We start from the raw sequence: 10,482 nt of genomic DNA, 5'->3' as shown, positions 1-10,482 counted from the left end.
AAATGTATCACGTCCTATCCCCACACATGGTGAAAAGAAATCCATAAAAGGAGACTGCGCGGGAATGCGCAAGCGTCCGTCCCTCGTAAAAATGCCCACGGTGAATCCAGACGCCAGATCCCGGCGGAGAATGAAAACGTCGCTCGCTCGCTCGCTTGTACATGCGGCTCTCAGCTTAAAGTACATGACCGAAGAAGCATCATAATATTACCAGAGCATGGATAGACAGAGGAAAAATTCACCTGCGTCTTGATCATTGCTCGCGAGTATGTCATTCCTCTTGGGCACACGCTACGGTTCGGGGTATACGGCAATAGTGGACGATGTTGTTGGGCGAGAAGGGGGGAAAGGTGAAGGGTGATTGGCGGCGGTCGAGAAGGTGGAGGAGGGAGAGGCTTCAGGAGGCCAGCTTGACGAAGTGCTTGTTCCATATCCAGCCGACCAAGTTGTCCGAGTCATCTTGATTCTTCGCGAGCCAGAGCTCGCCCTTTTCGCCGATGACATCGAAGATCTAAGGGAATAGATTAGTGCTACGTTCAATCGCCCGTCAAATCGACCGTCAAACTTACTTCTCCGGCAACGTAGGTCAGATAGGGATAGCCTGCCTCTTTCCGTGCACGATCAATGTTGAACTCGTAGACGCTGGCTGCAAGGAAGATGACATTGAAGTCCTTCTGCGCTTGCCCGGGTGCTGGAGATTGATTGCGTGGAGAGTCTGACATTGGCATGGCCGAGGAGAAGAAGCCAGAATATCGGGCCGAAGGGGAAGCCGCGCGATGCTGAGATGTGGGACCGCCCGGAGGATATGTACTTCCCGACGAATCCCTACCGACACGCGTTGAGTCTTCGCTGACGTGGCTAATGCTCGAATGGTCAACGCTTGGACGAGAATGAGCGGGCGAAGGCTCCGTGAAAGTCCGGGGGCCGGCAGTGATCATGCGTCCAGGAGTCGAGCTCACCGGTGTTGTGTTGTTTGAGTAAGAATGGTAGCTGCCGGGCACCTCTGGTGTTCGCGGACTATGGCCAGAGAGGGTGGAACTGGCCCGCATGCGGCGACTAGGTTCCACATAATTCCCCGTGGGCTGCCCTGCGGGTGCAAGTTGAATCCCATCGCCAATGGTAAAGAAACTTCCACTGCTCCGGCCTCCGAAGTCCGGCTTGGGCAGTATGGGTGATCTGTCACTGCTGACGGAAAGCGTACGCCGTTTTGAGAGTTCCACCGACGAAGGTTGCCTCTGCGAAGTGCTATCGTCACCATTGAACGTGGTCGAGGGCGAAAGAAAGTTGGCGGCGTCGTTGAGCATGGAACCGTTGCAAACGCCAAGTGAAAGGACTTGAGCTTCGAAGAAAGCAAAGTCACCGGTAAATGCATCGACAATGTCTTGCGCCTTGCTCGGTACTTTGTTATCATCAATGGCCTGGCTCAGCTTCCTCCGCCAGACAATGTGCCATTGCAATTGGAGCTGAACGAAATTGTTAAGACATGCTTCCACCAGTTTGCTTGTCAAAGAGAACAGCTTCGGCAGCTCGTCCTTGAGGGTATCGTTGACGGCTATGAATTGCTCGCCTTGCTCGATGGTTTTCTTATCTGGTTTGTCTCCTCGGTCTTTGATAGCTTTGAAACGCGCGTAGTCCATGATTCGCTTGTTGCGTTTCTGCGTCAACTTTTGAGGGCCTTCGTAAAGTCTCAATAGTGTCATCATGGGTTCAATCACATTCTTGCGAACAGCGGCGATCTGGCTCTGGTTAGTGCCGTTTGGCACGAAATCAGTGCGAGAGAACTTACATGGTCCGTCAGGGCCGTCATCGACATTTCCCTCGTGGACATCCTGAATTTTCGCCACTTGCTCTCGACCTCCGGGTAGCTTGTCTGAGCGACATCGATATGCGCCTCCATGGCCAGAACGAATTCGCAAAAGCGGCTCATGAAAATTTGAACGTCGTTGGTGTACATTTCCACGTCCCTCATCACGACCTGAAGCTGGAAGAAACATGAGCCGAACTTGTCGTAAACCGCTGAATAGGCTTTGTCTTCCACCATATCCGACAAGCCAACCTGTTGTCTGAGCTTCTCTGTTCGACGACCAAAGGCTTTGGAGAGGCCAATGCGAACATCTGATTCCTTGCGCTTTCTGTTATTTGTCACCTGCTCCATGATATCGGCACGCCTCTTGCTCTCGTTGATCCTCATGGAGATGCCTTTGATTTCTCGAACAGCAATGTCCAAAGCCGTATAATCAGGATGGTTCTCTGGCGTTGCTTCCAAGAGTTGTTCCAGTAACAATGGGTATTTGAGAATCCGCTGAACCGGCTTTACCAATAAAGAATCGAGGTCCCAAGCTGAAGTTAGATCGTGAGCATAAGCTCGGCATTCCTTGAGCCAGATTTGCACCTTGGGATTCTTCTGCAGTACTTGAAGCTTTTGGTTGGCAGCATCATGGTTTTTCAAGTACTCAGCATACACCTTTTCCATGTGCGCCATGTGATGGCCAAATGCCTCTCCAATGAAGGTCTTGCGGTCCTTGTCATCATCACTAAGCTCAAGTCCGTTTATTGAGGACTGATCATCAGTATTCCCGCTATATGACGTTGCATTGCTAACACGGTTGCTTCGCCACCGTTTCGACTTTGGCAATACATAGACTGATTTGGAAGCTCCCTTCAAAGCGTCAAGGAAATTGGTCGAAAAGGCGACGATCTGGTCAGAATTGCCGAACAAGGTCTTTACATCTTCTGCTGAAATGATTATGACGTTTGAGGTGCCTTTGTAAATGTCGTCGACTACCTTCATATCCTGGCCGAAGGAGTGCTCCGTGTCAACCAGCTCCTTGATAATATGCCTCCGTCTCGTCAAGCGCTTCTGGTCTGGAGATGGCGACGAGGTTTTCGACGTATATTCCGTTAATACTGACGGTCCCTCCACACTCGGTCGGTCTTCAAACATAGAAGAGGAGCCCGATGGCTGCGCAGATGAATCCATTGATCTCGAGGGGCGTGATGAGTCGTGACTGGGAAGGGAAGGCACCATAGGGTCATTGGTGGGAGGTTTATCAGGGTAGGCGTTCGAAGTGACGGAATCAGCTGGGGGTGGCGGGGGGTGAATGAATGGGGATTGGGGGTGGAGGTATCACTGGAGAGTCATCCTTTTGAGGCGGCATGATGTTAATTGCTAGTCCAAGTCCTTGAATCGGAGGTAATTGTGGATGAGGGTCCGCAGCTGGCTGGCCTGCCTGGTTAGGCATCTCTGCCAGTTCTCTCTTCAAAGTCTTCCAGTCTTTTGGTGGTAATGAAGGTTTCTCCTCTATAGGACTATCCACGGCTTCCGCTTGTAGATAGATACCACCGAGTGACGGCGACATGTTCCAATCGTCCGGTCCAGTTAGACTAGCCCTGGCTGGCTTCAGGTCCCCTTCGTCGATCGCAAGTCTATTACCGGATGGCGTTGAATCATCATGCCCGCGTTCCATGCTTTCTAGCATTTTCTCATCGTGATCTTCTCTCACCTCTTTTTCAGGTACCGGTGGTACCCTTAAAGATGTTGTCCGTTTTCTGATCTGAAATTTGAGCGGATCAGGCATCGAAGTAGACTGTTCATACCTTCTTTTCGCCAGCTCTTGCAGATACAGCTGCGTCACCTTCTTCGGGTCCCAACCCCCTGACGAGCAAGGTCTGGAGACTGTGTCAAGATGTGTTGTTGGACATCATTCATCAGCTCCGGACTGACAACATTAGTGTCATGGTAATGATCTAGGACACGATTGATTGTGCTATAAGCATCACTATCCAAAGTGGTTCGAGCGGTGCGAGGTGAGGAGAAGGATGCAGGAGACCATGCCTGTTGCGGAATCTGCTCGCTTGTTGAAGTGGACGTGGATAGATCGTTGGGTTGTGTAGGATTCGAGGGACTGTGTTCGTCGATTCGCTCCATCGGTGTGTCTCGGTCATCCCTTGACCTTGTAGAAGAAGTCCACGAACTCATGCTCCACCGACTTTCAGGCTCTTCACCTTGAGGTGCATCCTTCAGCTTTTCGTCGCGATGCCTCTTGAACGGCGCTTTATCAAGGACAGGAGTGTCACCAAGCATGATCTGTATTGATTCTCGATCATCTTTGTCGGAACTCGATTCTTCTGTCGCACTAGGACGTCGAGGAGATTCGGGACTAGGACTCGAGTCTCGCATGTGCATAATCTGGTCGAGCAAAGTCTGATGGTCTTGCGATGGATTTCTGGAGCTATTCTGCGAATCCTCCTGAGGCTCATCGTCAAAGAACGTGTCCACTGAATCGGATGTACCTGCTGTGATAGCAGAAGAGGGTTCGACATCGGAAGGAGGCGTTCCGTTTCCTTCTTGCACCCGGCAGAGATTTGACGAGAATCGATCGTACGTGCCTAGAGTGGGCGAATCCTCCATGCTCAGATCCAGGACAGACCGTTCTGACAGAGGGCCAGTATTTATTGTTAATTCGCGCTCCGACTTGGGCAATTCCTCCGCTGGAGTTTGAAATTTTTCCTCCTCCACCTCTTGCTGGCCTTCTTGGCCGGGATCGACAGCTGGCCCGGGATGATCATGCTGATGTCCAAGTCCCTCAATTTCTTCGCCGGTGTGTGACGCTTCCAGCTGCTGATCTTCCTGAGCCATGGACATTCTCCGCTGCTCGGCCTCGACCTCTTGTCTCTCATTCTCCTTGACAGTCTGAGTGAAAGCCTGCTGGATTTTCTTCCTCCTTGCCGCAAAATCCACAGCACCAAGTTCTGGCGGCTTGCGAGGCCGGCTCTCTCGTGTGTTCCTTAGGCTACCATTTTCGGTGCTCGAATATCGATCAGCAGCGCGGGCACGAGAAGCTGTGGTTGACGCACTTGAGACTGGTTGGCGAGGTCTCGAGCTGCGCAGCGGAGGAGACTTCTTCGGCATCGGAGCTGAGATGTAGGCTGTAAGCCGAGGGCTAGTCGCAGTATGTTGAGCACCAACATCACCGCGCAGGGGGGATCTTTGTGGAGTGTTTGATCTTGGTTGCCGTTGTGGACTGCGCGGACGCTGATTGTTCTTCTTGGCTGGGACCAGTACCCTCGTCGGAGATTTCATATGTGTCCTACCTAATGCAGAATTGTTTCTCGTAGAAGGGGTAGAGTTACCAGAATCGGACGTAGGACTTAAACGTCGCGTACTGATAGGTATTCGAGATTGAGAATTGCGTTTCGATGTGCCAATTGAGCTGGGAGAGGACGGTCGATCTTGTGTTGGCGAAAGATCAATTCCATACATTGTAGACGCTGGTGGTCCGGATGGCACGCCAGTGAAGTCACTCCTTGTCCGTCGATGCACGTTTGTGAGAAGAATGGGTATCTGCTTCTCCGTTTTGATCTCTTCCAATGTCGGTATGACCCCTGAGTACCAAGCAGAAGGCGACGACGGCGAGCCTTCGGAAACATGACGATTTCGTTCCTCGGGAAACATTGGATTAGGGCTATGCATACTTCCCTCAGATCCTCTCCTTCGACGTGTCGCAACAATGCCATAGCCGGGATCAGGTAGGGTAGAGCTCATTGCCAAAATTTCCCCAAACAGAGGCCTTCGCGAACCGTTGTCAACATATGGAGCCAGATCAATCATGGATTGAGAAGCAGACATCTTGGGGTCAGAGGGCTCAGTCCGTTGAGGCTTCGGAGCCCTCTTTGATCTGGGACTTGTATTCGCATCCTCATTCGTCCGCCCTCTTCGAGGGTGAGGTCTTGCATTGGTAGTGGACCGTGATGATTCCGAAACCAAACCCATTCTCGAAGAGGCATTTCCATTGCGGAATGACAAGGACGAATTCCGAGGTCTTAAGCTTTGAGCACTGGTTGATGGGTTGGAGCCTGCAGACGGAGATCTTGAGCTAGACTTCCTTGGTAATGGCAAAGTCTCGTCAGGAGTTTGGTTGAACTTGTCCACCAGGTCCTTCAACGATGTCTGCCGATTTCGGGCAGTGTTTAGGGTAGGGCTAGACTTGGCGGCGCTCAAGGGAGATCTGTCGGAGGTGGGAGAAGAATGATAGTCGTGGGTATTGATGCGAGACGGTACAGCATGCAGGCTTTGCCCTTTGGCTCTCGAGACAGGGCCAGACCTCTGCTGGTGGCCCATGCTACCGTCACGGTGTTCCACTCTTATATCTCCCTGGCCCAGTCCATCATTCAAAGCTTTCCCGAATTGATGCTGATGGTGCCTGTAGAAGTCGTGAGGATCGGGAGAGTCCCTCCCAGTGCCGTTGACCCTAGCGCTAGAGTTGCTCTGTTCGAAGGAAGTCGACACTCTGGGCCGTTTCACCGAGGGAGTATAGGCATAGGCAGGTAAAGGGGGTATGGATGGAGGGCGTGATGTAGGATCGATGTCTTGAGCTGCGGGGTCGTAGGAGGATGACGAGGGACTGTGGTGATTTTCTAAGGCATAGGACGACGACATGCTGACCTCGGGTGAGAGATGTAAGACATCAGTGTTGTGTCACCTGTACAACTCGGCCTTACCAGGCACGTCAAATTGATGGCCCAGAAATGCAGGGTCTTAGTGTAGTGTGTCCGGATAGTTGTCGCACGAGACAAACGCGGAGAAAATACGTGAAGCTGGAAATCTATCGCGCGCAGCAGTAATGTGCAGGTGGAGTGATAGGTTGATAAGGCACCCTTGAAGGAAGACGTGGTTATGGCAATTTGTGAGGTGGAGTTGGTGAGTCGTACTGAAATTGATGATGGCCTGTACCCGAAAGCAAGAGCATGGTCCAATGAGATTGAGCCTCTTTTTTGATCCCACCAATCCGCTTGATAACAACGAGGATTCCCTGAGGTACTTAATATTTAACGGCCAGCTACCCAGAGAACGTCCTCGACTTAATTACCCTGCGCTACTGCCCAGCAAGCAATTAATAATAATGATTGTTGTCACTGCCAAATGCTTGTTCCGCTACTGAGCAGAATTCAATTGCTGGGCGGGCCCGAAACCACGGATAGAGTACGGTACGGTGTACGAAGCAAGCCACTTGCAGGGATCTTGCTGGCAATGCTTTACCTTAAAACACCTGGCGGCCGCATGCCTTAAGGTGGTGACCATCAGCTCCGACTTCTGAGGTTCCCAAAGAATTATTTGCAACGACGCTCGCGACTCAAGTTGACAGTCCCGGATTCCTGCCTGCTACCCGGACTACGGTACGAGTCCAGTGGTACTCTACAGAATGTCCAGTGGACAATGGATACCACACTAGCGTACTTGCGCTTCTTGCTTAGAAGCGACTTTCCTTCAACGGCCATTCGGCGGATTAACCAGTGGCCGGTATGAATCTTATTCCCTTGAAGAGCTGCGTCGGGAACAGAAGAGAGTGTCTCTTGAGAGTCTGTGAGATACGCTTCAACGCAAAAAGTATTGTACCAAACATCCGAGGCCACGGGCGACAGTGGAGCAGCGAGAGATAAATCATGTACGCGGGCTCGCGTTTGCAGCTTCAGTCAATTGAAATTTTCAGTCAATGAAGATACAGTCTGGCCTACCTAGGTCCTTTGTCTAGGCAATCTGCATCACGTCTTCTATGCTCAAGTAATTCAACCAATCCCGGTGGAGTCCTACCCGTAAGCTGACTAGCTTTCGACCTTTGACGCGACTCAACGCGTCAAATCATCTGCTTTTACTTTGGTTTCTCGTGTGAGCAACAACCATTGAAAAGTTTGAATGAAGGTTCTTCATTCAAACATATGGAAAACTTCTCTTCTGCCTTTTATTGGAGAAAAAGAGGGTGCACTCCCCCACCTTCGGTTATGTCTTGCCATGTTCCCATACGATTATTGCCCGCTGCTCAGTAAAACTCTGAGAACGTGTGGTGCGCATGATGGGCAAGCGAAAACGATGTCGCCCCTTCGACGAAGATCACAAGCGAGCTAAAGTCGAAAAAAAGATCATAACCCCTGTAAAGCATCCTGCGTTGAGTCTCTATTACCGCAATATCTTGACTTTAAGAGACTATCTACTCTTGAAGCTGCCCACAACGTCCAAGGCCAGACGTCGCAAAATTGTGTCCATCTTGCCTGGCACGGCCAACTTTCTCCACAGCGATGAAGAGACCGGTACCTTGTCCCAAGATAGACATTGTCTTTCTCAACTCTTGAACAATACCTTGGTTTGCACAGTCCACGAGCAGACGTCGCAACCTGAATCTTCTAGGGTGAAAGACTTTGCAGTCTTCTCTCAGCACGTTAGTCCCACTGCTGGGAGCAGTATTGGCGGCAGCACATCGTCGCTGTCGGATCTTGTCGACTTTGCCATATGGCTACTATTTCATAAAATTCATCGCCATGCTCATAGACCGCCCCATATGCTATGTCATGGCTTTCAGCGTGCGAGTAACCCGCGACAAACCAATGAAGATCATTGTGCAATCGCTGGCATCCCAGGAGTTGTATCGCACTACCCCAATGCAAATGTAAACGCGCTTAAAGGCTCACCCTGGACGGAGACATTGAGCTTGCTAGGGAAAGAAGGTGACCGCATAGTGCTTGATCTAATTCTGGATTGTGGTATATTCCTGGCCGGCGACGAGGGCCTAGGTAATTATTACCAGCTATCAGGTAGGGAATTACCCCAGCGCCCTCTTATTCAAGCCTTGAGCTCAATCATAGACGCAGGGACTCCATTGACCGAATTACAACCTCTGAGTGCCTCAAATTTTCAGAGAAAAGTACTCACTTCGAAGCCAGAGCTCTGCAAGACATCTATATTATGTCATGTCGCTCAATCAACGCACAAAAATCCTGCTGCCATTACTTTCGTTCGAAATCGTATGTTCTACGCACGCGCGGCTTTAAACGCCAAGGGAAGAGTTACCTTTGGCTTGCGACATATCCGTAAGTTCGGAACGACTGTACAAACGGTCGGACTAATGTGTAATAGATGTCTTGAATCGATATTCAGACAGTGGCAATATAGAGCACACAGCCCATGTGATGAAATATTTGTTCCCGAGGCAATTTGGGATGCACAATGTCTTTACTTGTACAGTCGACTCAAAGGAAAGCATTCAGCCTTTCAAAGACTACACTCTTCGAGAGCAAGAAATCGCTCAGTTGGAACGCCAAAAACTACAGAAAGGAAGCGCTGAAGCTTCAAGCATTGCCGTCAGACACCGAGTACCGAAAAGGCTTCGAGGTGAGGCGCTGGATCTTGTCAGAAAGTTGCAGAGACTACACTCCCGATGCTCGTATCATGATCTCCTGAAGCATTACTGTCCGGCAAAGGTGAGCAGGATAATGCGTTTTCCTGCCAATGCAGCTTGATAACATCGAATAGCGAACAGGCCTCCGTCCCAAGCGGATAGTGGTTGCTGGATCAGCGAGAACCATGCCCGAAAAGGTTGACAGTCAAGTACCAGGCCCTTCATCGTGCACAGTCATTAATGCCGCTGTTCCTCAAATTCGAGCGGAGCCTCCCAATGCACCTTTGGTTTCGCTAGCGACCCCTCAGTCTGATGTATCTGCATTTTGCCAAGCTGTATTATCCAATTTAATACCGGACAGATTCTGGGGCGAAGGAAACCAAGGACAGGATAATAAAGAAGTTGTGATGCGGAACACTGATCGTTTTGTTCGATTGAGAAGATTCGAGAGTCTGTCATTGCATGCGGTGTTTCAAGGCTTGAAGGTAATAGGTTCCCCAAATCAAAAGCGCGGAGTGAAGCTGACACCTGCAGTTGACATGTATGACCTGGTTGAAACCAGCTCAAGTCAACCATTCCATGAGGGTTGCAGCTTCCGATGTTGAGAAGCGCAAAGAAATATTTTTAGAATTCCTCTACTACGTGTTCGACTCTTTACTGATACCACTGATCCGCTCCAATTTTCATGTCACAGAATCGAATGTTCACCGGAATCGTCTCTTTTATTTTCGACACGACGTGTGGCGGGCGTTGACGGAGCCCGCTATGGCGAACTTCAAACTCACTATGTACGAAGAGATGAAGACTGTGAAAGCCAAAAGCTTGCTCGACGCACGCGCTTTGGGTTTCAGCCAAATCAGACTGCTCCCTAAAAGCAACGGAGTACGGCCCATCACAAATCTTCGCCGACGCGTCACCAAATTACAGAACGGCAAAGTTACCTTGGGCAGAAGTATCAACTCTGTCATGGCACCTGTGTTCAATGTGCTCGACTTTGAGAAAAGGAAGCGGCCAGCTCTTGTAGGCTCAGCTCTTTTCTCAGTTGGGGATATGTACCCGAAGTTGAAAGCTTTCGCACAAACGATTCACGGGGGCAAAACCACCGTCGAATTTCTACTATTTCGCAAAGACAGATGCCAAATCATGTTTTGATACTATCCCTCAAGACGACGTAATAAGGCTCATAAAGCAGATAGCTTCCGAGGAAGGCTATAGAATCGCTCGACACGCGGAGGTCAAACCTTCCGACACTCATGGTTATGACTTTGCAAGGAATAATATCGACATCAAGCCGGCGCGCAAATTCGTTTCC

At 50.4% G+C, this 10,482-nt stretch overlaps 4 protein-coding genes across 4 annotated transcripts; 1 reads left to right on the top strand and 3 right to left on the bottom strand.

The window, feature by feature from the left end:
* Window positions 1-397: 397 nt before the first annotated feature.
* HO173_009389 (uncharacterized protein) lies at window positions 398-2,980 on the bottom strand (the record flags this gene model as incomplete). Its single annotated transcript, XM_037311279.1, has 3 exons — window positions 398-511; window positions 570-1,736; window positions 1,787-2,980. 3 exons carry the CDS (start codon window positions 2,978-2,980, stop codon window positions 398-400), a joined length of 2,475 nt encoding a protein of 824 aa, XP_037161713.1.
* A 97-nt stretch (window positions 2,981-3,077) lies between these two features.
* On the bottom strand, window positions 3,078-3,578 carry HO173_009388 (uncharacterized protein; the record flags this gene model as incomplete). The annotated part of the gene is made up of 1 exon (XM_037311278.1): window positions 3,078-3,578. One exon carries the CDS (start codon window positions 3,576-3,578, stop codon window positions 3,078-3,080), a length of 501 nt encoding a protein of 166 aa, XP_037161712.1.
* A 53-nt stretch (window positions 3,579-3,631) lies between these two features.
* On the bottom strand, window positions 3,632-6,439 carry HO173_009387 (uncharacterized protein; the record flags this gene model as incomplete). The annotated part of the gene is made up of 1 exon (XM_037311277.1): window positions 3,632-6,439. The coding sequence occupies one exon, from the start codon at window positions 6,437-6,439 to the stop codon at window positions 3,632-3,634; it is 2,808 nt and encodes a 935-aa protein (XP_037161711.1).
* Window positions 6,440-7,847: 1,408 nt separating this feature from the next.
* HO173_009386 (uncharacterized protein) lies at window positions 7,848-10,322 on the top strand (the record flags this gene model as incomplete). Its single annotated transcript, XM_037311276.1, has 5 exons — window positions 7,848-8,586; window positions 8,644-8,862; window positions 8,909-9,252; window positions 9,305-9,655; window positions 9,705-10,322. 5 exons carry the CDS (start codon window positions 7,848-7,850, stop codon window positions 10,320-10,322), a joined length of 2,271 nt encoding a protein of 756 aa, XP_037161710.1.
* Window positions 10,323-10,482: the final 160 nt, after the last annotated feature.

The sequence above is a fragment of the Letharia columbiana genome (genome assembly GCF_014066305.1).
Source record: "Letharia columbiana isolate WasteWater2 chromosome Unknown Sc0000040_s0, whole genome shotgun sequence".
Classification (NCBI taxonomy): domain Eukaryota; kingdom Fungi; phylum Ascomycota; class Lecanoromycetes; order Lecanorales; family Parmeliaceae; genus Letharia; species Letharia columbiana.
This window is presented reverse-complemented; position numbering and strand designations above follow the sequence as displayed.